The sequence below is a fragment of the Pan troglodytes genome, chromosome 17, assembly GCF_028858775.2.
Source record: "Pan troglodytes isolate AG18354 chromosome 17, NHGRI_mPanTro3-v2.0_pri, whole genome shotgun sequence".
Lineage (NCBI taxonomy): Eukaryota > Metazoa > Chordata > Mammalia > Primates > Hominidae > Pan > Pan troglodytes.
Window position 1 is genome coordinate 22,272,056 of NC_072415.2, and position 25,305 is coordinate 22,297,360.

Genomic DNA, 25,305 nt, shown 5'->3' on the forward strand with positions numbered 1-25,305 from the left:
GAGTCCCACTATGTTGCCCAGGCTGGTCTCGACCTCCTGGGTTCAAGTGATCCTCTTGCTTTGGCCTTCCAAAGTGCTGGGATTACAGGTGTGAGTCACCATGCCCGGCCACCAATCCTAACACATTTTAAAGAGGCATACATCATCAATGACATGCTTGGTAAAGCTGGCAAACATTCTCCAATGTTATCTAGCAGACAGGTTTAAATGCAATGTGTAGATAAAATCCAATTTATATTGCATATGCTTGTTATGCAAAGGAACTAAACATGAAACTACTGCACGAGGGGAAGAAAACTCAAAATGTGGTCAATGGTATATCATCACATCCCACTCCCAACTGCTCTGCCTTCTAAATGTGTATTTGGGAACATGTTTCTTAGAGAACCCACGGTTTACATTAACCACAGGGACACAGCCTATCTGTATGATTCAATCACGAGCCAAAGGAGAACTCAAGCTCCTCTTGCTCAAAATGAGGAGCTAAAGGGCATCTATAATTGCGAGGACAGATGTCCAGTGGGTGACGGAGGCGTGTGGGACATCCGCAGGCACCGTGGAGAAGGCCATCTCCTCAAGGTTGTCACTCAGTGGACGTGCATGAGATGAGTGTCCAAGTGACCTTTCCGCAGAAATGAAATGTCTTATATCTATTCCATGAAAGCAGCTGGATGTAGTGGAATGAGCATGTTTGGCCTCTGTAGTCGAGACAGTCCAGGATACCAGACGAAAAATCCTGATTCTGGATAAATTTAATTCTTCTTTGCCTCATCCACAATACAGGACTACATCCCTATCCTGAAGGCTATATATGGGCTAAATGATGTTTAGTCTGTATGAAAACATGCTCAATACATGTGTTTCCCCTCCTTCTTTTAATAATGATTAAGACTCACAAGCAGAGAGTTCACATTGGACAGAAAAATGCAACATTTACCTTATCAATCATCTTCATCCATTTCGGCAAATCATCAAACGTCTCCTTCTTAGTGATATCATATACTAATATGATCCCCTTGGCACTTCTGTAATAAGCTGAGGTAATGCTGTTGAATCTCTCCTGACCTGCTGTGTCCCTAAGAAAAAGCAGCCAAAGTCAGTTCCCAAATAATGCCCAAAGTGAGCACCACCACATTCCAATGCAAACATAGATTATATGCTGCAGTTTTTCTGCGAAAAAAGAACGAGAGTAACCCCTATTTCCCTTTGACCTGATGACCACACTTAAAGAAAGTAGGAAAAATTTAGGTTGACTAAAACTATGACATAGAAAATACCTTTATATTTAACAACTAAATTAGATTAATGGAGATGGATTATGAACCAAGATCAACATACTCTCCTGAATAACTTTTTCCCTCAAGACAGAAAATCAGCCACAGGAATGCTAATATAACATCAAAATATATGATGTTTTTCTGAAATAAAATGGGGGAAAAGTTTTTAAAATACAGAATTTCCAAACAATCAATCGCTAAGAATTCACATTGTAGGTGATTTACAAAACCATTTGTCATACCCAAGAGCAACAATGCCACACAAGAAACACACACTTGATACACATGCATGACCCACTCCCCGCTCACACACACAATAAATGGTGGGCATCCTAGGATTGTGAAAATGAATGCCCTCCAAGCCACAAAGAATTCATTTCTCGGAGCTCACTAACCACCACCTAGAGTGCTGGGGGCAGGCGTGGGGCACATGTGGCAGCTTACGATGACCACTTCAGGAAGAAAAGAAGATCCACAGTTACAACCCTAGCAGGCACAGTCAGGCCAGCAGCACTGAGTCTGTGGAGACAAGCAGGGCCAGCTCTTGAGAATGCCTCTGTCTGGGTCCGGCCACTGGGAGCTCCTCAAGTCTGCACTGACATCTGTGCACAGCCACTACTGTCAGCCACAGTAGCTTTTCTGAACAAGTTACACTCAAACAAAAACATCAATAAGTCCCAATTACTTTTTTTTTTTTTTTTTTTTGGAGACGGAGTCTAGCTCTGTCACCCAGGCTGGAGTGCAATCAGTGACATGATCTTGGTTCACTGCAACCTCTGCCTCCCGAGTTCAAGCGATTCTCCTGCCTCAGCCTCCCGACAAGCTGGGATTACAGGCATGTGCCACCATGCCTGGCTAATATATTTTTAGCAGAGACAGGGTTTCACCATGTCGGCCAGGCTGGTCTCAAACTCCTGACCTCATGTGATCCACCTGCCTTGGCCTCCCAAAGTGCTGGAATTACAGGTGTAAGCTACCAGCCCAGCCTCCAATTACTTTCAAACCAAGATTTTGAAAATTAGAAAACAAGAATTTTCATAGCAGAAAAGATCTGAAAATCCTTTACAGAGTAAAACTTTTAATTTTTTTTTCAAATGAAATATCTTTCCAGAGTGAAATTTTGTGCAGAAATGAAGCATGAAAGTAATTTTTTATTTCTTACCTCATACCTGAAGGATTAATGTTAGCCAACATTAGCTTTGTAATCAATGTGCTGACCTTCTAGAATAAATCATAAGGGTACAAGGAAATTTAATACTCTAAATTATAGATGTGCACTTGACCATATTTCTTCCCCTTACAAAACCATAACTTCTGTTCTAGAAGGTTCTGAGTCCCCAATCTACTACACTCAGAGGGAAACAGACATGGAGGGAGCCCGAGGAACAGTGAAGATGTGCTGGGAACTGGGCAGTGGGCTTTTTCCCAATTTTCTCAGCAGCACTGGCTCAAAGGCTCCCTGGCTTGGATGACAGCCGTATCTGAGTCGCTCTGCAGCCAGCAGGGCAGTAGTGGGCAGAGTCTCATGGCACCCGGGCACTATTCTTGGCCCCATGACTTGGCTTCTTGGAAAACTCAACCTCTCTGAGCTGAGCTCTGTTTCCTCCTGTGTAAAATGGTGGAAGCTGTAACACCTCTATGGTAGGCTGTTATCAACAACATGAAAATGTAGGACAATTGACACTATTTAAGTCTACAACTCTCCTTTAACTGACATGGATTGTTAATATCTGGTTTTGTTGAAAAGATGACCAATAGTCCCACACTTATGAAAAATGCTGTAGAATTAGCCTTGTTAGGCCGGGCGCAGTGGCTCATGCCTGTAATCCCAGCAATTTGTGAAGCTGAGGTGGGCAAGTCAACTGAGGCCACGAGTTCAAGACCAGCCTGGCCAACATGGTGAAACCCCCGTCTCTACTAAAAATATAAAACTTAGCTAGGCATGATGGCAGATGCCTGTAATCTCAGCTACTCAGAAGGCTGAGGCAGGAGAATTGCTTGAGCCTGGGAGGCAGAGGTTGCAGTTAACTGCAATCGCGCCACTGCACTCCAGCCTAAGGGACAGAGAGCAAGACTCCATCTCAAAAAACAAAAACAAAAACAAAAACAAACCAGAATTGGCTTTGTTATTTTCTTAACCCTAGACAGAATAGGTGGTCAAAGGAAAAGGGAGGAGAGATACCAGATAGGTTTGCAAATACGGTAAAGTTCATTATTACCCAACTGCTCATTTGAAATCTAAAAGCGTTCTTTTTTCTCCAGGCTGACACTGGCCACATCCACATGAAGAATGTAAGCACATCAATCAGTACAGATGCCAGCTGAGCCCTGTTTCTCCTTTTTAAACCAAATATAAAATCTGAAGTCCTCCCACAACCATCTGAATGGACCTCCCCTTCGGCCAGGGCACTCTAAAATTTAACCTGAAAGGCTGGTGCTGGCCATGATGAGCAGTGGGGGTCAGACATTCCTCACTCTACCCTCCAGCATGAACATGAACACATACTTTAAGTCTGGTAAGAAACGTTTAGTCTCTTCTCTCTGAAGCCAGCTACTTAGAGGCTCATCTACATGATAAAACCTAGGTCTCCACAACCCCTTATAGTAACCCAGACATTGCTTTCTATAGATAATAACTCTTTCAACCAACTGCTAATCAGAATATGTTTAAATCTACCTATGACCTGGAAGCCCCAGCCCCTTTGAGCTGTCTCACCTGTCCAGATCAAACCAGTGTAAATCTTACATGTATTGATTGATGTATTATGTCTCCTTAAAATGTACAAAAGCAAAGTGTACTCTTGACCACTTTGGGCACAGGTTGTCAGGACCACCTGATGCTGTGTCATAGGTGTGTCCTTAGCCCTGGCAAAATAAACTCTCTAAATTGATTGAGACCTGTCTCAGATACTTTTTGGTTTATATCTTATATTATGATAAGCCTAGAAACTGAGAACCACTGCAAATTTCTAATTCCAATAAGGCTCAATGGAGAAGGCTTCCAATCAGGAAGGACTAACACTTGCAAAGCGATTTCTTTAAAGACCATCTATGATTTAGCTTTACCCAAAGAACCCCAACCAAGTGCGCCACAGTGGAGTAAGCTGGGGGGCAACAGGCTCTTCCATGCAAGGCCACCAGAGCCTCTCACCACACAGCAGGGAGTTCCTGAAAGGGGAGGAGAACACTTCCCTTAGGCACCTGTGGGACTGGGTCCCTAGAAACACCCCTTGGCCATGCTGTTATAATTTATGGTTTCCTTCAGAGGAGACCTGCCACCAAATTAGTTCACATCAGTGATGCCTTATTGTCAAACAAGCACGAAAGCTCACTGGCAAATTCATTTCCACATAAAGTGAAGCCATTTGCTTTGCCTCAGAGGATATGAGGATCCCCTGCTGCCCTGACTGGAAGATGAGGAGGGCAGAGGTGGGTATGTTTCTGTCTACCCAGGTCCTGCAGTACACGATCAGTAGACATGCGCTGGTAACATGTTTAAAAATTAGAAAGTTGATGCCACGTCAGGCAAGGCAAAGAAACTTCATTTTTTGGCCTCAGAACTGCAAAAACAAAAAAGGAAATCTGAAGAATATGATAGACGAAGACTGAATTCTTCAGGATTTCTAAAAGCAACTTAAAGACCACACTAATAGTCACCTTCAAGGTGGCTGAGAAGGAACAGAGTTAGATACCATTTGGTTTCCATAAAGAGTCAATGAATAAAATTATTTCTCTAATCCTAGGCATTTAGGGGTATACTTCACTACTTCCAAACCAATAAAGAGTTAAATCTTTCAGAGGATGGTTTACCATCCTCACAAGTTATGGCTTGTCTAAATTAGGATTCCATCAAATGTTTTTAATGTTGAAAAATATTCTGTGCTATTTGAGTACTGTTACAAAACATTCCCCATTTCTTTAAAAAGTTAAAAATAATAAGCATTTTTTCTACTCTGAAATCAGTGGTTAACACAATATCGCTGAACCACAAATTTAAATAACAATCAGATTTAAGGTCTTCAATAAGCATTTTAGGAATTACATACTTTAATAAACTTTTATTCTAGGTAATTTTAATCTGGTTTTCAGTATAAGTCAACTCACATGCACTTCCATACACATTCAATGACTTAAGAATCCAGAAACTGGAGGCACAAAACCAGAGAAATTACAGATAATAGGAGTTTTAATAAAAACAATCAAAGAACAGGGATAGTAAAAGGCAATTTTGATGTAGCTTAAAATGTTTTTGCATGAATAGCATACTCAGGAGTCTTAGAAACATTAAGAAGCTCACCATTAAGAAGTCAGCTGCCTCTACTGACTTTAAGTCCAATGTAAAGAAAGAGGATAGAAACCTCAAAATTCAAAACCTGAGGCAATCGTCCTAACGCAAATGAGCAAACTGATTTAGTTGACAAAAATCCCAATGAGGAAACATGAACTAGTTCAGCACTCCCCATTTAAGCCCATTCCTTAAATGCCACTGTTTGGGCCTGGCTCTGAAGGCTGGGGGTAGAAAAGCATGTTTCTTTGAGAGACGATTCCACACTCCCAAAATATTTGGGTTGAGAAAGCTTTTATTTTCTATTCCTCTCAAAAGTGCCTTTGCTTGATTTATTTCCCTTACATACTAAATTATCTACTATCATGTACGGCCAAAGAATAATAAATGAAATGTTGATTCCATTCAGCAAGTATTTCTTAAGTATCTACTATGTGCCAGCACCATAAAAATCCCACACAAATCTCTCCTTTTCAGAAAATTAGATTACATCAATGCACTGATCATGCTTTCACCTTTCTATGAAAAGGCAGAATCCTAATATTTCCCTCTTTTTCCCCATAAACTTGAGTTTTCACTTCAATGATAAGGTGCGGATTTCTAGAGGTTTGCAAGTTATGAACGTCAGCTCAATCATCGTTTACTACAGTTAGCATGCCACCTTATTCTGATTTTTCTATCTGGTTTTTGTGCAATTGAAAAATTCCTGCAATTCTGTTTTCCCAGTTTGGTGATACAACAACGCTTGGAGAATTCAAAGCCTCTTATTTGCTGTATTTAATATAGCCACTTAAATTATTTAATTACTAATTTTCAGGGCATACGCCAATATAGGGTATGAAATATTCCCCCTCTTCCAAGCAGAGAACAAAAGGAATGATGCTGACCTAAGAACGCTGGTTAAAACAAAGTCCCCCAACAGTGGACTGGTCCGACAGGCAGAACAAAGGGCCCTTATATGAAGCATTTCAATTCTGTGTTTGCCTAAAGGTAAGAGGCAAATTTCACGGCTTCAAGTCCATTTCAACACAACTCCAAGTTCACTGTAAATAGTTTCTAGGACACCATTTGGATATAAATTCATCAAACTACATCCTAGTCAACACGTTTTATTTTAGCTACTTACATAAAGTTCTAACATTCATGTAGAAATACTTTAAAGTACAGAGAAGAGAAAAATGGTCCTTTTTTTTGACCACAGGTAATCAACAAACTGAAATATGTGGCAATGACATAAAACGTGACGTAAAAATGTAACAGACACCTGCAGCTTTTGGTACTTTTAGCTTTTAGGAATCTATAGTAAATAATGCACTTCTTCCAACAAGATCCTCCTATGAAAACCGAATGGCAATGCTTTCATGCCAGTCTAGAAAATCGGAGCAGAGCTATCTATTATTAGCATAGCACAATCCACTGCGCCTCCTTGAGGGACCGTTTCCAGCTACACAGGCGCCTTCCATGCCCTCAATGGATGAGAGTGAAACGACGACAACACGCCCACAACAAAGCAGGTTACACCAGCAGCAGCACAAGGGCTGCGCCTCACTCCTAAAGAAGCCACGCATTACTTTAAAACAGTAATACAAATTACAATCATGATTCTAACACTTCCTTTTTACCTGCTGCACAGCAATAATGAAGGAAAAGGTTTTCATCTTTTAAATAAAATATTTCAGAAGATAAAAATCTTATTTTGAGTATTATGTGATCAACAAAATGGCTGGCCTGTAGTAGATATATGAGTCACTGTTCAAAACCTTCCTGCAGGAAAAGAGTCACTGGAATATTCCATGTAGAAAACTTGCAATCAACCATTCCATAAGTCCAATCCATTTCATTCTTCCTCCCTTAGTTACGCTCTTTGCCCATGCTGTACAGCTGCACAGATTTAGAGAATGAAAAAGTAGTAAAGAGTCAAGGGAGAATCAGGAGAGGGACAGGGGTCATTTGGAGAATGCTTTCATATACAAGAGAAAAATGGTTTCTGAGTGCCCGCTGCTCTTCGTGGAGCCACAGTATCTCACTTTCTCCCCGGGGGGGATTCCATCAGGTAGGGCCCTCTTATCTCAGAGTCAAGGACATTGTAGTCAGATTCCAGGAGTGTCCAATGTCACCAGCATAGACTTAGTGGGCAGAGCTCCAGGGAGGCACCAGGACATTTGGACATACTTTATAAATCAGAATACTGCCGCCAAAGATGAAGATGGAAGTATTAATGCATTAATTAAGACATGTGCCACAGTCATCAGGCATGGCTGTCACCCACTAAGGCAGGCGTCACACATTCTAATAATGTTTACATCACTTTTGTGGGGCAATATTCTCATCAGAAAGTACCTCACACAGGTACTAGGAACAGAGAGAGGCACATCCCAAATCCTTTTGAAGATGGTCTTTACCTTATAGAGCTTATAATTAGAAACAGCAGCTTGTGTGCCAAACACTTTGTTGCCATTTCCAGCGTTTAAAAGCTGGGCAGCAATGCACAAAAAGTCTGCGGGACTAGCACAGGAAGAAATATCTATTTGTTGTTTATTCAAGTATTTAGACAAGACCTAATGTTTCATAATCAAGCCAAAAATGAAAATATGCAGACCAAATGCACAACAGAAAAGAAAACAAACAAAAACCCAAATCAAAAAATCTTTGAAGTGTGTTATACAGTGAAGGGTGACCAAATGAAGATATTACCTCAGACACCTCCAGAAGGCAGGCACTGCGGCTTGGCTGCAGCTGCGGCCCAGACAGGGACACGGATGAAGAATGAAGACATGGCACTAACATTCAAGCATTAGGTGACCGATGATGCCACAGATGAAGCAGCAATTAACGCAGATGAAAGCAAACACACACATGGTGGACAAACAATCAGAGCTGAGGGTGACCTGCCAAGAGGAGTTAGTAAGCTGAGTACACCACAGCTGTAGCATTCAAAACAAAACGGCATTCTCAGAGCACCTCAATGGGGCTACTTTTAAGCCACCGCCAGACCACCAGACCAGATCTTATCCCTTCTTCCACAGACAGGTCGCTAGCACCTGCAGGCTGTTAACAGGTTAATAGCTAACAGAAAGCTCTTAGTGCTGAGTGCAGTTATAACACAGCTGGTTGAGTCTCTCATTCCAATTGTGATTTGAGAAAGGGGCCTGGATTCATTTCTAGTAGGCATTAGTGGGGGCTCACATCCCGTGGAATCAGCAGTACAGCCGGAAGGAGTATGCCCACCCGCAGTAATAGTCACACTGTGCCACCAAGAAGCTCTGGAACTGTCTGCAGGGGACCTGCCTTCAGATTGTGCAAATCTGGTTATGAACATATTGGGCTTTCTTTGAATACTATCATACAAAATAAAGACATGAAGACAAACATTTGAGCAATCATTTTAGTGGAGACAGTTTTGATATCACGTAAATAATTTGAAAATAGAGGCAAAAAGGTTCCAAACTAGCTACCATTAAAGTAACATTCTTCTGTCCACAACTGCTCCCCATGTGCAAGTGGCATATAACATAACAGCCTTATCTAAATTCTCTCTCTTGATGGAAACACTGTCCATTTAATTTTAAAATGAGCAAAAGAGGAGAAAAGTAGGAGAGGCAAATCAGCTCAAACAGTTCATTTTATTAGACAAGTACATGGACTGTTAAACACACACAGCACATTACTGGGTGCACACTCTCCCACTTACCAGATCTGTAATCTAATTTTCTTTCCTCTTAGCTCTACAGTTTTGATTTTGAAGTCAACACCTGTAAATAAAACAAATAAATGTGAAGCAAAAACAACAAAGATGCAATTTGTCATACAAAATAATCCTATTTGTGTATTTTGTTATCATTATCAGAAAAAAAGAAAACCCCACGAAACCTGACATCACTTAATTCCAAGGAAAAGCAGTATCTGCACCAGTGTCTATAACCTCCCATCTCTCATGCTTCAGTCCACACTGGGAAGGTCAGCCCATGTTATGTCTTATCCTGAGTGATCGGTCTAGTATTTGCTGTTCATAACACAACTTATAACTACCACAGTTCAGCATAGAAACCAGTTTAAAATTACATTTAATAACTACATCAACAAATAAGTGGCTTTAAAAGGATGTTTTCTCAGGGAAAATTCTTATATGGGACACTGGAAACTTAATCAAACTTAATCAACTTTAGTCAAATAGCCTTAGTCTGAATTTAGAAATTATTGTACTAAAAATTTCAGTACTCATGAAAATTTTAGGTAAATATAAACATAACATTATATGATCAACAGTGAGAAGATTTTAAAATTTACTCTTACACAAATTAACATATCCAACTTTAATTTTTATTCATTTTAATATTACTAAGCAAACCATCATGTATATTTCCTTTTCAATTTAGCCTGTAAAGCTTCAGATATATTTTTAAAACCAAGTTTTCATTTGTGTATGCTACCTTATATGCCTTCCAGTTATACAAAATGTAAATATTTCACAACAATATTTTATTACACAATTTTCATAACTAAGGGAAACAAAAGGGATGCTGGCTGAATTTAGAACTAGAGGCACCTTCCCTACAGGAACGACTTCCTGACAGCTTCCTTGGGACCCAGGGTGTAGACCATCCCAGCTCCCCGGGCCAGCAGGTGCCCATGTTTGTGAGTGGTATGGTGGCTGCAGAGGACAAGGCCCTGGCCATGCCCCTGACTGCCCATCTCTGGGCACCAATGAGGTGCTGCAGTCAGATGAGGCTCTTGAGGGGAAGTGGAAGACATGTGACCGATTTTTATAATTAGTAACACTGTGGACACCAATGCCACACAAAAGGCATGTTTACAGCCCTGGGGCAGGGTGTGGCCAGGGAGGCAGCCCTCCTGCCCTAGGAGAGAAGGTGCATGAATATAAAATGTCACAAGAAAACAAAGCTAGAGAGCACTACTCCATGTCAATTCTTAACCTCTCACATAACACATAATTTCAGATGTCCCTGAAGGAAAGCTACTTAATTCAATTTCACTTTCAGTTCTAGAAATGATTTGCTTTCCAAAGTCAAAGGAAGCTCAGACACTGCCTTGACCCAGGAAGCAGGTTCTGCATGATGGAGAACTTGAAGACAGTGGCTTAACACTCAGCTGCAAGGAAACTGCAATTTCAAGTGACACTACCCAAGATGCACAAAATAGCGCAGATATTTGCTATCTGGTTTAAAGCAGCACAGTTTAATGACAAAACACTGTCTTCATATTAATGTAGAGTTAGGATTTCACTGCTGCCATGCTACTCTGTGATGGAATTTACTAATCAAATGCATAATCTGTGATGACTACTATTCTATTGTTGCGGGAAGTCAGGGACCCCAAACGGAGGGACCAGCTGAAGCCATGGCAGAAGAACGTGGATTGTGAAGATTTCATGGACATTTATTAGTTCCCCAAATTAATACTTTTATAATTTCTTATGCCTGTCTTTACTGCAATCTCTAAACATAAATTGTGAAGATTCCATGGACACTTATCACTTCCCCAATCAATACCCTTGTGATTTCCTATGCCTGTCTTTACTTTAATCTCTTAATCCTGTCATCTCGTAAGCCGAGGAGGATGTATGTTGCCTCAGGACCATGTGATAATTGTGTTAACTGCACAAATTGTAGAGCATGTGTGTTTAAACAACATGAAATCTGGGCACCTTGAAAAAGAACAGGATAACAGCAATGTTCAGGGAACAAGAGAGATCACCTTAAACTCTGACCGCTGGTGAGCCGGGCGGAACAGAGCCATATTTCTCCTCTTTCAAAAGCAAATGGGAGAAATATCGCTGAATTCTTTTTCTCAGCAAGGAACATCCCTGGGAAAGAGAATACTCGCCTGGGGGTAGGTCTACGGGGGGGGGGGGGGGGGGGGGAGCCCTGGGCGTGGCCGTCTTCTATGGTCAAGGCTGTAGGGGTGGAATAGACCCCAGTCTCCCGTAGTGCTCCCAGGCTTATTAGGAAGAGGAAATTCCCACCTAATAAATTTTGGTCAGACCGGTTGCTCTCAAAACCCTGTCTCCTGATAAGATGTTATCAATGACAATGGTGCCTGAAACTTCATTAGCAATTTTAATTTCGCCCTGGTCCTGTGGTCCTGTGATCTTGCCCTGCCTCCACTTGCCTTGTGATAGTCTATTACCTTGTGAAGTATTTGATGTCTGTGACCCACACCTGTTCACACACTCCCTCCCCTTTTGAAAATCCCTAATAAAAACTTGCTGGTTTTGTGGCTTGTGGGGCATCACGGAACCTACCGACATGTGATGTCTCCCCCCGGACGCCCAGCTTTAAAATTTCTCTCTTTTGTACTCTGTCCCTTTATTTCTCAAACCGGCCGACGCTTAGGGAAAATAGAAAAGAACCTACGTGACTAACGGGGCAGGTTCCCCAATATTCTATTTTACTTTTGTTTCCAATTTCTTCAAGTAAGTTAGTTTTTAAAATGTAATTAAAGGAGCTGTAACTTTTGTAAACCTTGTGGCAGTGGCTGCGACTTTATTGAAAAGAACTGGCAGATGATATTTCTTTTGAGCTCTGCTTCAAATTGACTAAGAGTCCCTGAAACAGCTAGAGCAGATAATCTTTGTTTTGACTACAGTTTTCTCTGCTAACAATGGAGTCTGAATATGTCAGACTGCCTTTCCCAACCAACTTGAACAACTTACCGAACTCCAGCAGTCCTACACTAGGACTATTTTGTAATCACAACATTTAATGAATAAAAATAAAAGGCTAGGACATTAATATTCAAAATCAGGAAATAAGTGGTAACATTATCACTATGTAATTATAAACACATTATTATTTCTAATAGGAAAACAAAGCAAAGATTACCCGACAGTAAATAGGGCTAAGAACCTGTTTTAGCATTGAGTACTCATAGACAAAAAGAAGGGAACAGACACTGGGGCCTACCTGAGGGTGATGGGTAGGAGGAAGGAGAGGACTGAAAAACTACCTATCAGGTCCTATGCTCACTGCCTGGGTGACAAAATCATCTGTACACCAAACCTCCATGACACGCAATTCACCCATGTAACAAACCTGCACATGTACCCCCTGAACCTAAAATAAAAGCTGGAAAGGAAAAAAACAAAAGAAAAAAAGAATCTGTTTAGCCAAAATGAAGACTATCTTATAGTGAGTAGATGAATGACAATTAACAAAACAGAAAAATACCCAGTGGCCAGATCTATGGTTCCATGAGTAAAACCAGTTCCTTAAAACAGTCCTCGCTCTTAAACAAAATATCCTATACCTATACCATATCTAACAGCCATTAAGTAGCCTGCAATGACTGGAAACTTAATCCAATTTTTGGCTTAGAAACATATACCTCTATAAAAGTACATGAATAAACATTTCTAAAAACTTTCTTATATTAAAAGTCAAAAATATCCCTTAATGTTGTCTATTTTTAATACTGGGATGTCATAGAAGTGATAATGATCCTCAATAAAAGGAAAAAAGTCATGAATAACCTCAAATATCTGGCAGATGATTTAGGAAAAGTCAACAGAGTTCCTGTTACAGAAGAGGAAATGTTTACAAACAACCAAGGGACAAAGAGGGTGGCGACTTCACTACTGTCTACAACCCTGTTGAAAACCGGTTTCCTACAGGTTATCTTGACTAAGGGAGGAAGCAACGAGCCCCCACCACTGTTGATGGGGACAGTCCCTGCCTTCGAAAACCTCAGTCATACTGACCTAAATTAACACACCATGCACTTGGCAAAGCATCTGTCTTTGCTGTTCTCTCTTCTTAGAGAAACTCCTTGTCTGCCCAGAACCCTCTGAAGCCCTAGATTTCCCATCTGACCTCTTCTGACTGCACCCACCTTTACCCTTGTCTTTATCTATGTTCCAGTTCTTGGCCCTGAACTCTCTTCTAGCCCATATCACATCGTTCCTTCTTTGCTGGCCTCCCCGACAGGCTACGTGCCTGCCCTCTGAGGATGTAGTCATCTTCAGCCCCCTAAAGTCTAGGACACTGCCTGGCACACAACAGCAACTCAATAAATTTGATGGCTGGAAACTGCTCCCTCTTCTCCATCAAATGCTGTATATGTAAGAAGAAATGCAAATTATTTTTGGGAAAAAATAGGGAAATTCAGGACTGATTAGTTAAAAAAAAAAAAAAGGCATCTGAGTAGCAGGTGTGGAATGGAAGCAGTGAACGCAGGGGTGCCCAGCACACAGGGGAAATATGAGTGTGTGCAGCAACACAACCTCTCATTTCTCCTACAGTTCCTCACAGGATGGGGCAGACATCCTTGCTCACAGCCTCTCCCTACACACACTAATCTCAGAGGATTACGGTAACAGTTTCTCCATTCAGTCCCTTAGATACAGAACTGGTCTACCAGGTGAATTATTCTGGTGAGAGGAGCTTGCTTTTCTTTAGGCTTACCAGTTTTGTGGAAGTCTTTCTATAAGTATTTTAACAATGCTTTCTAAAAGCACGCAGGCTACAGAGATACAGTATTATCAAAGGTCTTAGACTGCTCTGTTTAAGTCAGTCTTTTTTTTTTTTTTTTGAAGCAAAAAAAAAAAAAAAAGAAGAAGAAGAAAAAAAGAAGGCTTTGTCACCCAGGCTGGAGTGCAGTGGCAGGATCCTATATAGCTCACTGCAGCCTCCAACTCCTGGGTGATCCTCCCACCTCAGCCTCCAGAGTACGTGGGTCTACAGAAGCACACCACTGTCACTAACTGATTTTGGTTTTTGTAGAGATAGCATCTCACTATGTTGCCCAGGCTGGTCTCAAACTCAAGTGATCCTCCTACCTCAGCCTCTCCAAGTGCTGGGTTTATAGGCATGAGCAACTGTGCCAGTGTCTTATTCTTGACCTTAATTTCCTTTAGTACTAATGACAGTGGACATCTGTCAAATACTCCATGTCTAATACCCAACACATCCAAGCCTCACAGCAGCCCAGTGACGGGGAAACTATTACCCCCATTTTATAAAGGAAGACATCATGATGAGCAGAGAGAGGACAGGGTAATTTGCCTACAGTCATACCACAGGACAGAGAAGCAGCAGAACCAAGACTCAAATTTACACCACTGCCCACAATGAAAGGTTATTATAATAAAAGTCAGATGGGTGAAAAAAGAGAAAAGCGTGAGATGTTCTGAAGTGGCTCATAGCTCCCACAGCCAAGCTGTTAAGACAAGGCCTGACTCTGCGCTCTGCCTTCTTGCTGGCTGTCTTTCACATGTCTAGCAACAGCGGGAGGAATCCCTAGACTTAGTGCTTGTAAGATTTCTATGTTCCCCTTAAAGCGAAACATTTGCACATTACTGTTTCTTTTTGCTGGGCCATAAGAAGTTACAAAAGTGAAAATGGCAAAAACACACGGAAACTTCTTTCTTTACACTCCTTTCCAGTAAAAAGCCTAACCACCACTGTGGTCCACATCTAGGACTACGGCTGAGCGGACCGTGCCCTCTTCTTCCACGCCCAGGTCACTTCTCCTCGTTCCACCAAAGATCTGGAGTTTGGACCAGACCACAGATTTTACTTAATACTTTCAAGAAGTTGAAGAATTTCCATAGACTTGGAAGTAAGTCTCAATACAAACAGTAGTTGTCACTGCCAATTTATAATAATGACCTTAAGTTTTATATAGTGGCTTTTCTTCCAAGGATGTATCTTACATAATGTTATTTAAATTGGATATAATATTCTACTAAGGGATTGGATTGTAAGCATTTTCAGTGAGTTGTGAGAAAATAAATTAAGGAACATGTTAAGGTTACAGAGAGAGGCAAATCTGGCATTAAAATCAAGTCATGTGGGCATAAGGCCAGTCTTCTGCCCAAACTCTACCACCTACCAGGGAAGTGTTCAAAATGAAGTCTCGTCCCATATAAGGAAAAGAGAATGTGGCTGGGCACGGTGGCTCATGCCTGTAATCCCAGCACTTTGGGAGGCCAAGGCGGGTGGATCACGAGATCAGGAGATCAAGACCATTCTGGCTAACACGGTGAAACCGCGTCTCTACCAAAAACACAAAAAATTAGCCGGGTGTGGTGGTGGTGGGTGCCTGTGGTCCCAGCTGCTCGGGAGGCTGAGGCAGGAGAACAGCGTGAACCCGGGAGGCGGAGCTTGCAGTGAGCCGGTATCGCGCCACTGTACTCCAGCCTGGGGGACAGAGCAAGGCTCTGTCTCAAAAAAAAAAAAAAAAGAGGAAAAGGGGATGCAAACTCACTGCTAGTAGACCTGTCTTGTGACATCCTACTATTTAATATTATCTGGCTTTTCCTATCTAACCTGTGTGGTAAGGATTTAAATAGAAACTAAGTACTATAACTATAAAATATTTTGATCAACTCAGAAGCAGGTACTATTAAAATCCTAATGTTACTATGCGTCATTAAAAAATTGCTTATCCAGGCCTGAGGATGTCAAATTGCATCCAGGTACAAGAAGACCTGTCCTCGCTTGCACTCCAGGGTTGGCACGCTCCCACCCAGCAAATAAAGCCCACCCTGTACACAGAAGCACAAGGAGACAGCCTTGCACTTGACTGGAACAAACAATGACACCACGGACTGCATCAGGGAGGGGAGGACAGAGGGACAGTTGGAGGTCCTGGGCCTCCAAGGAGAGGCGTGGCTGGAGCCCAGCAGAGTGAGTGGACAGTTCCTCTCATGGAAGTATACACACGTATGAGAATTCCACAGAAAGGTGTATGTTCTCTTCACAAATGAAAATATTAAGAACTTTTGTGGTGTTTGCTATATTTCAGATAACATTCTAAGGGCCTTATCTACATTAACTTATTGCAGTGTATATTCATTAACAATATTATGAGGTATATATTACTGTCTATATTTTATAGATGAAAAAACAGAAGTCAGGGAAGCTGGTAGACTGCCTAAGGTAACCAAGCTGGTGAACATGAGGGCACAGATTTGAACCTGGGTTGCCTGGCTCCCGGCTGTGCTCCTCCCTGTGCACTGTGCAGCCCCACCTGATGAACAAAAGGCAGAGGCTGGAAGGGAGCTAAGAACATATATTTAAGGCTGAAAAAGAACTTTGCATTGCTAGGCAAGTATATAAAATTAACAGTAAGACAGGGTGGATGGCTGGTTGGCTGGGACAGACTCCATCCCTGCACCAGGAGGCCTTCTCTACTCCTTGGCTTCAGACAAACCCCCATCTGAAATGCTACCATGTTATTTGAGTTCCTGGTCAAAAGAGGAGGAGAATATTTAAAGGGAAGAGATTAAAAAAAAAAAAAAAACCATGATCAAACAGTGGATTATTAACATTTTCTTCATATGCAAAAAAATTGAACTTCACTACTACTCAGAATGGATCCATGAAAACACAGGGACTGTCAAACAGATTATGTTTTACCCAGGACATGTGATTACATTTTGAAATTTATATCATCTGTATATATCAGTGTGTATCATTAAAGGGTAAGGATTTTTTTATGGAGTGTTTCAGAGTTTTCAGATCTACAGGATAAATTAGGAAAAGAGAATTATAAATTGTCTTTTTTATGCCAGACATGTAAGATATTTTAACTTCATTTATGCCTATACTGTGCGATGTGAAGAAAGTGTAAATCCCACTTTGTTTTTCTTCTTATAAGTGAAGACACTGAGGTAAGCTGCTTGCCTAAGGACAGCTGGCAGTCTGTCCTGGAGCTGAAACTTACATGCAGGACTGTATGCCTGCCTCCAAAATCTCTTTCCACAAGTGCCATGGCTTGGGAAGACAGTGGTGGCCAAGGAGAAGGTGGAGTGTTTTTTCTTTTTTGAGACAAGGTCTCACTCTGTCACCCAGGCTGGAGTACAGTGGCATCATCACTGCTCACTGCAGCCTAGATCTCCCTGGCTCAAGTGATCCTCCCGCCTCAGCCTCCCAAGTAGCTGGGACCACAGATGTGCACCACCACACCAGGCTAATTTTTCTTTTTTTTTTTTTTTTGTGGAGATGGGGTTTCGCCATGTAGCCCAGGCTGCTCTTTTTTCTTTTTAAGTAAAAAATTAAAAGTGAAAATTTGACTGCAGGTGTGTGATTCTTTAGCCAATCGACAAGTGTGTTGAGGTCCTACCACACACATGGCTTGAAGAGGTGAGAGGAGGCAAGCGAAAAACACAAAGCTCCTCATTTATAGGGGCCTATTCCTTCGCCCAAGTGCTGACGTGGAGTTGGAATTGCAGGTTGTTTTGTTAACTAGGCACCAGAAACCAAAGGGTGGAGTTTGTCAGAGTTGGAGGGAAAACATTTTCTATGGAATCCAGTGCTCTGTTCAGCCTGTGCTGTGCTTCCCAGTTTCACAAGTTTTTTTTTTTTTTTTTAACAATCACACTCAATTAAGGGCACAATTTTTGGTCTGTAGTTTTGGCTTTCCAAATACTTTCCAAATGTCAAAGACGTGAATTAAAGGACAAAAGGAGGATGATAAATGTCTTCCTCAGCTGAAGCAGGAGGCACTCTTTTCTAACACTTATTATGGCTACCTCCGTGACTCACCTCCTCTCTGAAAAGGGTAAACCAGGTGTGAGCTTTGTGCCCAGGGGAAGGTCGAGCAGGATGGTGTCTTATATAAATAGAAAATGCTGCTTAAAACTATTTGTAGAATGACTACTGTACAAAGCTGTTTTCTTTACAAATTCAAACTAATGCTTATTTGGAACAATGTATCCGGCACCCAAGGATAGAGAATAATTTGGACCTATCAGTTCTCAAAGGAACCTACTCTGCCTTCTACAGCCAGTTCCAAGATCCATTAACAGATGGCTTCTGGCAGATTCCACAGACCAGAGGGAAAGAGGCAATCTCTAAGAATCTGGATCTCTGTCATGCATAATAAAATCTCTTCTTTATTGTAAGTGCAGACAGTGAAAGGCTGAATGCACTTCAGCCAGGTCTTTAAATAGATTTTTATTCAACATAAACAACCTAACACCAACTAAATCTGCACGCTTTCTCTGAAAGATAGCTACTTCAGTCCACAAAAGGGGACGTTTTGTCAAGCCTCTCAGCTTGCATTAAGTTCATTAAATAAACCTAATCACACAACACACAGCATATGTGGGTATAAGAACTAAATGTTGGTTCCTCTCACGCTCACATCCCTGAGTCATCATGTTACATCATTTTGGCAGGGGAGTCTGTGTGAGGTTCTCTCCAGATGGAGCAAAACCACACTGCAGGGCTGCAGAGCTTGGGCTTTTGGAGTGGGAATTCTGGATGATTTTCCTTAATTCTCTCTTAAGTGACACATGGGCAGATCGGTCATAGCTTAGAAGACTGTGTACAAATACAGTATAGCAAAATAAAATACACAGTTAAGCATTTAAGTCCAGTATGAGATGCTCATTCTGGGTTTTCTAACAAAAATCTCTGCCCTAAGTTTCCAGAATAAAGTACAAGTAGTCAATTTCCAGGTGAAGACCCTGGTGGACTGCATTTGACTTGTCATGCCGCCTAACACTGAAGGGCAGACCCCCAGAGAGCATTTCTGCAAGGGATTCACACTCACCTGTTTCTCGGACCCCTCCATTCTGCTGCCAGCTCAACCGCAGGTCCAAAGAAATGGAGTCACTCGCACTACCCTACTTCCCCAGCGTAAGCAGTCTCAGGCCGAGGCCCCACCAGTGGGCATCCTGAGTGCACCCCCATGTCAACACAGGCTAGAGGGGAGTCAGGCAGAGAGCACACAGGACTGCGGCCTGCAGCGGAGTTAAAGGGCTTCACAGAAGGGCTGCCATCCTTTAAGGGGGCCAGGCTGTGAAGTTTAGAGCACTGCCGCACAATGAGAAAAATGAAGATAAATTTAAAGAACTTTTGGCTGGGGGTGATGGCTCACACCTGTAATCCTAGCTCTTTGGGAGGCTGAGGAGGGTGGATCACGAGGTCAGGATTTCGAGACCAGCCTGGCCAACATGGTGAAACCCTGTCACTACTAAAAATACAAAAATTAGCCAGGCGTGGTGGTGAGTGCCTGTAATCCCAGTTACTTGGGAGGCTGAGGCAGGAGAACTGCTTGAACCTGGGAGGCGGAGGTTTGCAGTGAGCAGAGATCGCACCACTGCACTCCAGCCTGGGTGACAGGGTGAGACTTCGTCTCAAAAATAAAAATAAAAACTAAAATAAAAAACTTTTAAACTGTGGTATCTTATCTTTCCTAATTTTTTTAAGTCTTTTTTTTTCTTTTTAATGTTCTTACTTGGCAAAATAAAGAACTGGCAATCCTATGCTGGCCTCCAGCATTTTGAAGGAAACTTTACTACCCAGAAAAATCAGAATTCTGGTCCAGATTGCCTTTCTTTGACTTCTTCTGTATTCAAATATACCTATTTTGGTATGTAAAAGGCTTAAGACATTTGAATTTGAATGATGGAATATATAGATTAAAAAGCAGTTCTTGTAGCATTATTTTAATTCAAAAGGCAAGTGACAAGTAATGACAGGGGCACACTTAAAGAAAATCAGTTTCACTAATACCATAGGATAATTATGTCACTATCTTCACAGGGCTGTAACAAGGACCAAATTCTAAAACGAGGAAAGGGCTCCATCATGTCTGAACTTTATGTGTGTGAGCCATTAGTATTTTCAACAAAGCAAAGTCAATCTAAACCTGAAAGTAAGCTAAGGAACAGACAGAAAGATAGTTAAAAAGAATTCACTTGCAGCCCTTGGCCCTGACCACTTGCTGAGCAGCTGTGCCACAGCAGGTAAATTTCTACCTCTCTGAGACTTCGCGTCCTCATCTGTAAAACGGGGATAACTTTCAGGGCTGTGATGAGGCCTTCTGCTGGTGTAGTAAGTGCTCACCATATAGCAGTGACTACTACTACTACTACTACTACTACTACTACTACTACTACTTCTATTTATAGGCACAGACAACTACATTACTTATCCAAAGTCACAAACTAGTTAGTGGCAGAGCCTGGAGCAAGAACCCACATTTCTTATTCTTACTCTAGTGTTTTTTCCAGCATGCAATGCTGTTGGAGCAAGGGCGGGGGTAGGTTTTTAAAAGGTAAAACCATTTCAACCTAAACAAAATTAACAGCTAGCTTCCAACAGTAACATAGAAATAAAACAAAGATCGACAGATATGTAATTTTATGGAATTGTTTTTTGAAATATACTTTTAAAAAAGCACATTTACCTGTTTATGCTAAAACTAATGAGAGTCAAACAGAAGGAACCAAGATCAAGAATTCGGCATTGCTAGATAGAAATGGTTTCTACAGCTTCACTCAGGAAGCAATAATGTCAACTTGCAAAAGCACACACAGATTCATGGTGGATAAGTATGCTTGTGATACAGGCACTGCTATGAGGAAAATAGTGGACCAGGCATGTTAGTTGTAAATTTCTTTAGTCAATTACTTTTTTCTGTTTCTCAAACTTTAAAAAGCTGCTCCTGTACTTTTTAAAAGAACTTGTAAATTATAATCAGACTAATTAAATTCCATGAAAACAAAATCCCATTTGAAAATATGAGACAATTCCATTAGACAATTTCAATTAAACAGACCAATCAGTAAATACAACCTCTCAGTTTTTCATACCCTTGTGAATTTTGTGTATCTTTTAAACCAGTTTCTGATTTGATTAACAATACAAAAAACAACATTTTGCTCATTTATAATTTTACATAATAGTTCATCATCTCAAATCCCTAAGGACTTCCACTACGGATCTTTTATAGAAAGTTCAAGTGAATCCCATTTACTTTAAAAGGGCACTTACTGGTCAGGAGCAGTGGCTTACACCTGTAATCTGAGCACTTTGGGAGGCCAAGTGCTTGAGACTAGGAGTTTGAGACCAGCCTGGACAACAAAGCAAGACTTCGTCTCTACTAAAAATCAAAAAAGGGCTTGGTGGTGTGCACCTGCAGTCCCAGCTACTCAGGAGGCTGCGGCAGGAAGATTGTGTGAGCCTGGCAGGTCGAGGCTGCAGTGAGCCAAGATCGTACCACTGCACTCCAGCCTGGGTGACAGAGCAAGACTCTCTCTCAAAAATAAATAAATAAATAAAAATAAAAAGGCTTTTAATGGAAACACTCTCCTAGCCTCGGAATTAGACAATACTACCACTCTAGTGACCCATCTTGGTCCAGGCACACTCAGGGACTCTTCCCTGGGCCATGCTGTGAGGCTCACGATCTTTCCCAGACGGCTGTCGTGAGCAGCACACATCCATAAGCCCTGACAGGGTAGGGAAAAACTCCTACTGTGGAAGAGACTCTTGCTCTATATGGAATTCACTGCACTACATGAAGATGAAACTAGAAAAACCAGCCTGGGAAGAACCCCGTGAGCTAACTGCTCAAATGGCAAGCGTTCAGGTAAGGCAACCACAATTCTACACCACGCCCAGTACCATATTTAATTTGCATTTTTCTAAAGGAACTAGAGGAACAAACTTATCTTCAAACATTCCAATGACGAGGAAGCCTTCTCTGACCAGGCCTCATCACTAGCCTCGACTGGAGGCGCTTTCACTGTGCTCCCAAATACCCATACACATCTGTCACTGCCCTGACAAGCGGTCATGCAGCTCCCGGAAGCTCCGATCCACTTCTGGACAGAGCCGATGTCCTGTTCACCACTGAATCCCAACTGGGTAGCATAACACCCAACACACAGTAGGTGCTCAACAAACGATCTGATGAGTGGAGGGGAAAAGCAACTCTGAAGCAGAAACTGAAGTGGAGCTGGCTGGCGTTCTCACAGTGTCTTCCCGCTCTGCAGCAGGCCAGGGGCCATGATCATTCTCTGAACATCCCAGTTAGAAGCACGCACTGAGTACTAAAGTACTCCAGTACTCTAAGTATTATAGGCTACATGTGAAGCAAACAAAAATGAGCAAGACAGAAATTCAACCACACTCAGAGTAGGGAGTATGTGCTCGGGTAAGTGCATGTTTGTTAAGGGACACAGAAACAAACTGCTTGGTCTCCTTGCCTCCTGGTTTCTTCCTTATTCCCAAACATCCTCCGCAGCTCTTCCTTATTCCCAAACATCCTATGCAACTCTGCCAAACTGTTTTCGTGCCAATGCCTTACTAAGGAGTCTTTTGGTTCCAGGTGCCCATAGGATCGGGTCCATTCTCCTTAGCATGGCGGTCAAGGTCTCGCAGCATCCATTCCCAAGTCCCCTAAGGAACCCTCCCCAGAGGTGGGGGGCTGCTCCACTGCTGCCAGGCTTAGAAAATCCTTCTTCCTCTCTCCTCTTCTGCATTCTAAAGCACACCTTTGCTCATCCATCTCACCCTCCATCCACTCAAGCCCTCAGTTACCCACCTATGGGTACCTGATTTCTCTTCATCACACAGTGCAACTCTATTATCCCTCATTTTTATATACTGAAGTACGGAGCCATAAAATATTGACAATTCTAAACGGAATTTAACCCTACTTTATTTATGTCAGGTACTAAAATAACAGCCTAACCCTCATTTGATGGTTTAACAACTCCCTGTACTCTGTATGATCCAAGACTGGATATTTGAAACAGGTATAGTTACGCTACTCATTTTAATATAATGTCTCCAACGACAACATTTTAAAAACATATGGTACAGACATCACAAATATTTCCAAAATGATCGATTCCAAAAAAGCATTAAGGGAAGTAAGTTCTTGAAAACAAACCAAGAAAGACAATACAAAAATTGGAGGTTTCATTTTCCAATAAGACACTTTAAATGTAGTACTGTTTTGTTACATGACAATTTCAAATCAAGTCATCTCAAAATCGTACTGACAGCCTTGGAACTACCACTGGTTATAACACTATTAATAAACAGAATTACATGAAATTATGCTTTTAATTCTATCAAATCTCCTGACTACTCAGTTTCTTGGACCGCCCCTGGGGAAATCTCTCACTTCCTATCACGGAAGTGACTGCCCTTTAAAGAACGGGGTTCTCCTAGTTTGGACATCTTTTAAGGGGTTTTCCATAGAAACAACTGCTACCCACATCCAACTGAGAAATCTCAATGTCAAGTCCTCTAAGCATGACTCAATTAAAAAAATTTCCCCTGCAGTTTCCATTTCAGATCCGCGGCTGTTTTCCTCCTTGACCCTGGAGCGTTCCTGTACTTACTTCACTCCTGTCCCTCACCGAAAACAGCGGTACTGGAGGAATCAACCCCATGCCCGCCAGTCACCGGGTTGTTTGAGGTCATGGATAAATGCAGCTGAAGCTCCTCTGCCCCGTACGTATGGCTAGCACGAGAAACTTACTGTAGTTTTAGTTTTAACATTCTCCATAGGTGACTTTAAACTTCATTTCTTGAAAATGGGTTCAAAATAAGAAAACTGCCCTGGTTGCGCAGGGATCACACCCGCAGCAGACGGCGCGCGCTGGCCTTGGCGGGCCGGGCGGGAGCGGCCTTAGGCGTTCACTCCCCTGCCTGCCTGTGCTCCACTCGAACCCAGCTTTTTCTTGGGCGAGTATGCTAAGGGCCGAAGTTTCCGTGGAGAGCCGCCCCCACAGGCCCCGGGGGCTGCCAGGACCTCTGAGGCAGGGCCGGGGGCCAAGGGCAGGTCTGCCCGGAGGCGGCACGAAAACCTCTGCCAGGCTTTGGGATTGGGATGCAGGGCGCTCCACGGAGACCCCCGCCCCTAGTTTCACCGAGAGGCCCATCCCCGAAAGACTCCCAGGCTCGATGAGACTCGAAGCCCACGGGGCGAAGGGCACCTGCCCGGGCGCCAGGAGGCCCGGCCCAGGGTCGCCGTGGAGCCCTTACCCACGGTGGACTTGCAGGCCTCGCAGAAGGTGTCGTCGGTGAAGCGCTCCATCAGGCTGGTCTTGCCCACGCCGCGGGAGCCGATAATGATGACCTGCAACTTGAAGTCGGCCGGCCTGGGGGGCTGCTTCCTCCGGCGGCCCTGGCCGCCCGACAGCGCCGGGGAGCCCGCGCCCAGACCGCCGCCGCCCCCGGCCCGCCTCTGCAGCGCGGCGCCCGGATCCATGCACGCATGCGGCTCCCGCTCGGCCCGCCGCCCGCCGCCACCCGCCCCCCGGCTGCGCGCCCCGGGCCCCGGCGCCCCCTCGGCCTCCGCCGCGCGCGGGGGGTCGGCCCCGGGCTCGGCTTCCGCCCGCTGGAGCGGCCCCGGCGGCCCGTGGGCTCCGCGCTGCAACTGCGCCGCCGGCCGGCTCTCTGCGCCCGGGTCCCCTCCTCCTCCTCCGCCTCCGCCGCTGCCGCCGCCGCCGCCGGGAGAGGAGGAAGGGAAGCAGCTACTCCGCAGTAGCGGCAGCAGCATCCCGGACGAGGAGGGGCAGGAAGCGCAGGCGCGGGCGGGGCGGCTGGCCGCGAGGGGCCGGAGGCGGGCGGGTGGGCGCCCCCTGCCGGCGGGAGGACCGCGCGCCCGGGCCTCGGTTGGGCGCTGCGCGCGGAGCTTTCCCGCAACCCGAGCCGCTCTTTCCCTGCCTCTGCTCGCCTGCCCGCCCCCGCTTCCCTCCCTCTTCCGCCGGCTCTTTCATCTTTTCTTCCTCTTATCTCTTCCCTTTTCCTCCTTTTCACTCCTCCCTACTCGGCTTTCACTCTGACCCGCATTTATAGTTAACACAAGAAACTTAGTGTGGTTTTAGTCTTAAAATTCTCCGTAGGCAATTTTAAACTTCAGCGTTCCAGTGCATCATGAAAATGGGTTCAAAATAAGAAAAAGAACCCTGGTTGACAGTGGAAACACTCCCATGCGCACAGTCCCCAAACACCATGCACATGTTTTCGC

The 25,305-nt window shown here is 43.3% G+C and overlaps 1 protein-coding gene across 1 annotated transcript in view; it reads right to left on the minus strand.

The window, feature by feature from the left end:
* Positions 1-24,850, minus strand: part of RAB12 (RAB12, member RAS oncogene family) — a 29,943-nt gene extending 5,093 nt beyond the window's left edge. The window contains exons 1-3 of the mRNA XM_001140752.8: positions 24,318-24,850; positions 9,254-9,314; positions 938-1,076 (exon numbers count right to left, since the gene is read on the minus strand). Coding sequence (XP_001140752.2) covers positions 938-1,076; positions 9,254-9,314; positions 24,318-24,834 — 717 coding nt within the window. The 5' untranslated portion in view covers positions 24,835-24,850. The remainder of the gene's footprint in view (positions 1-937; positions 1,077-9,253; positions 9,315-24,317) is intronic.
* Positions 24,851-25,305: the final 455 nt, after the last annotated feature.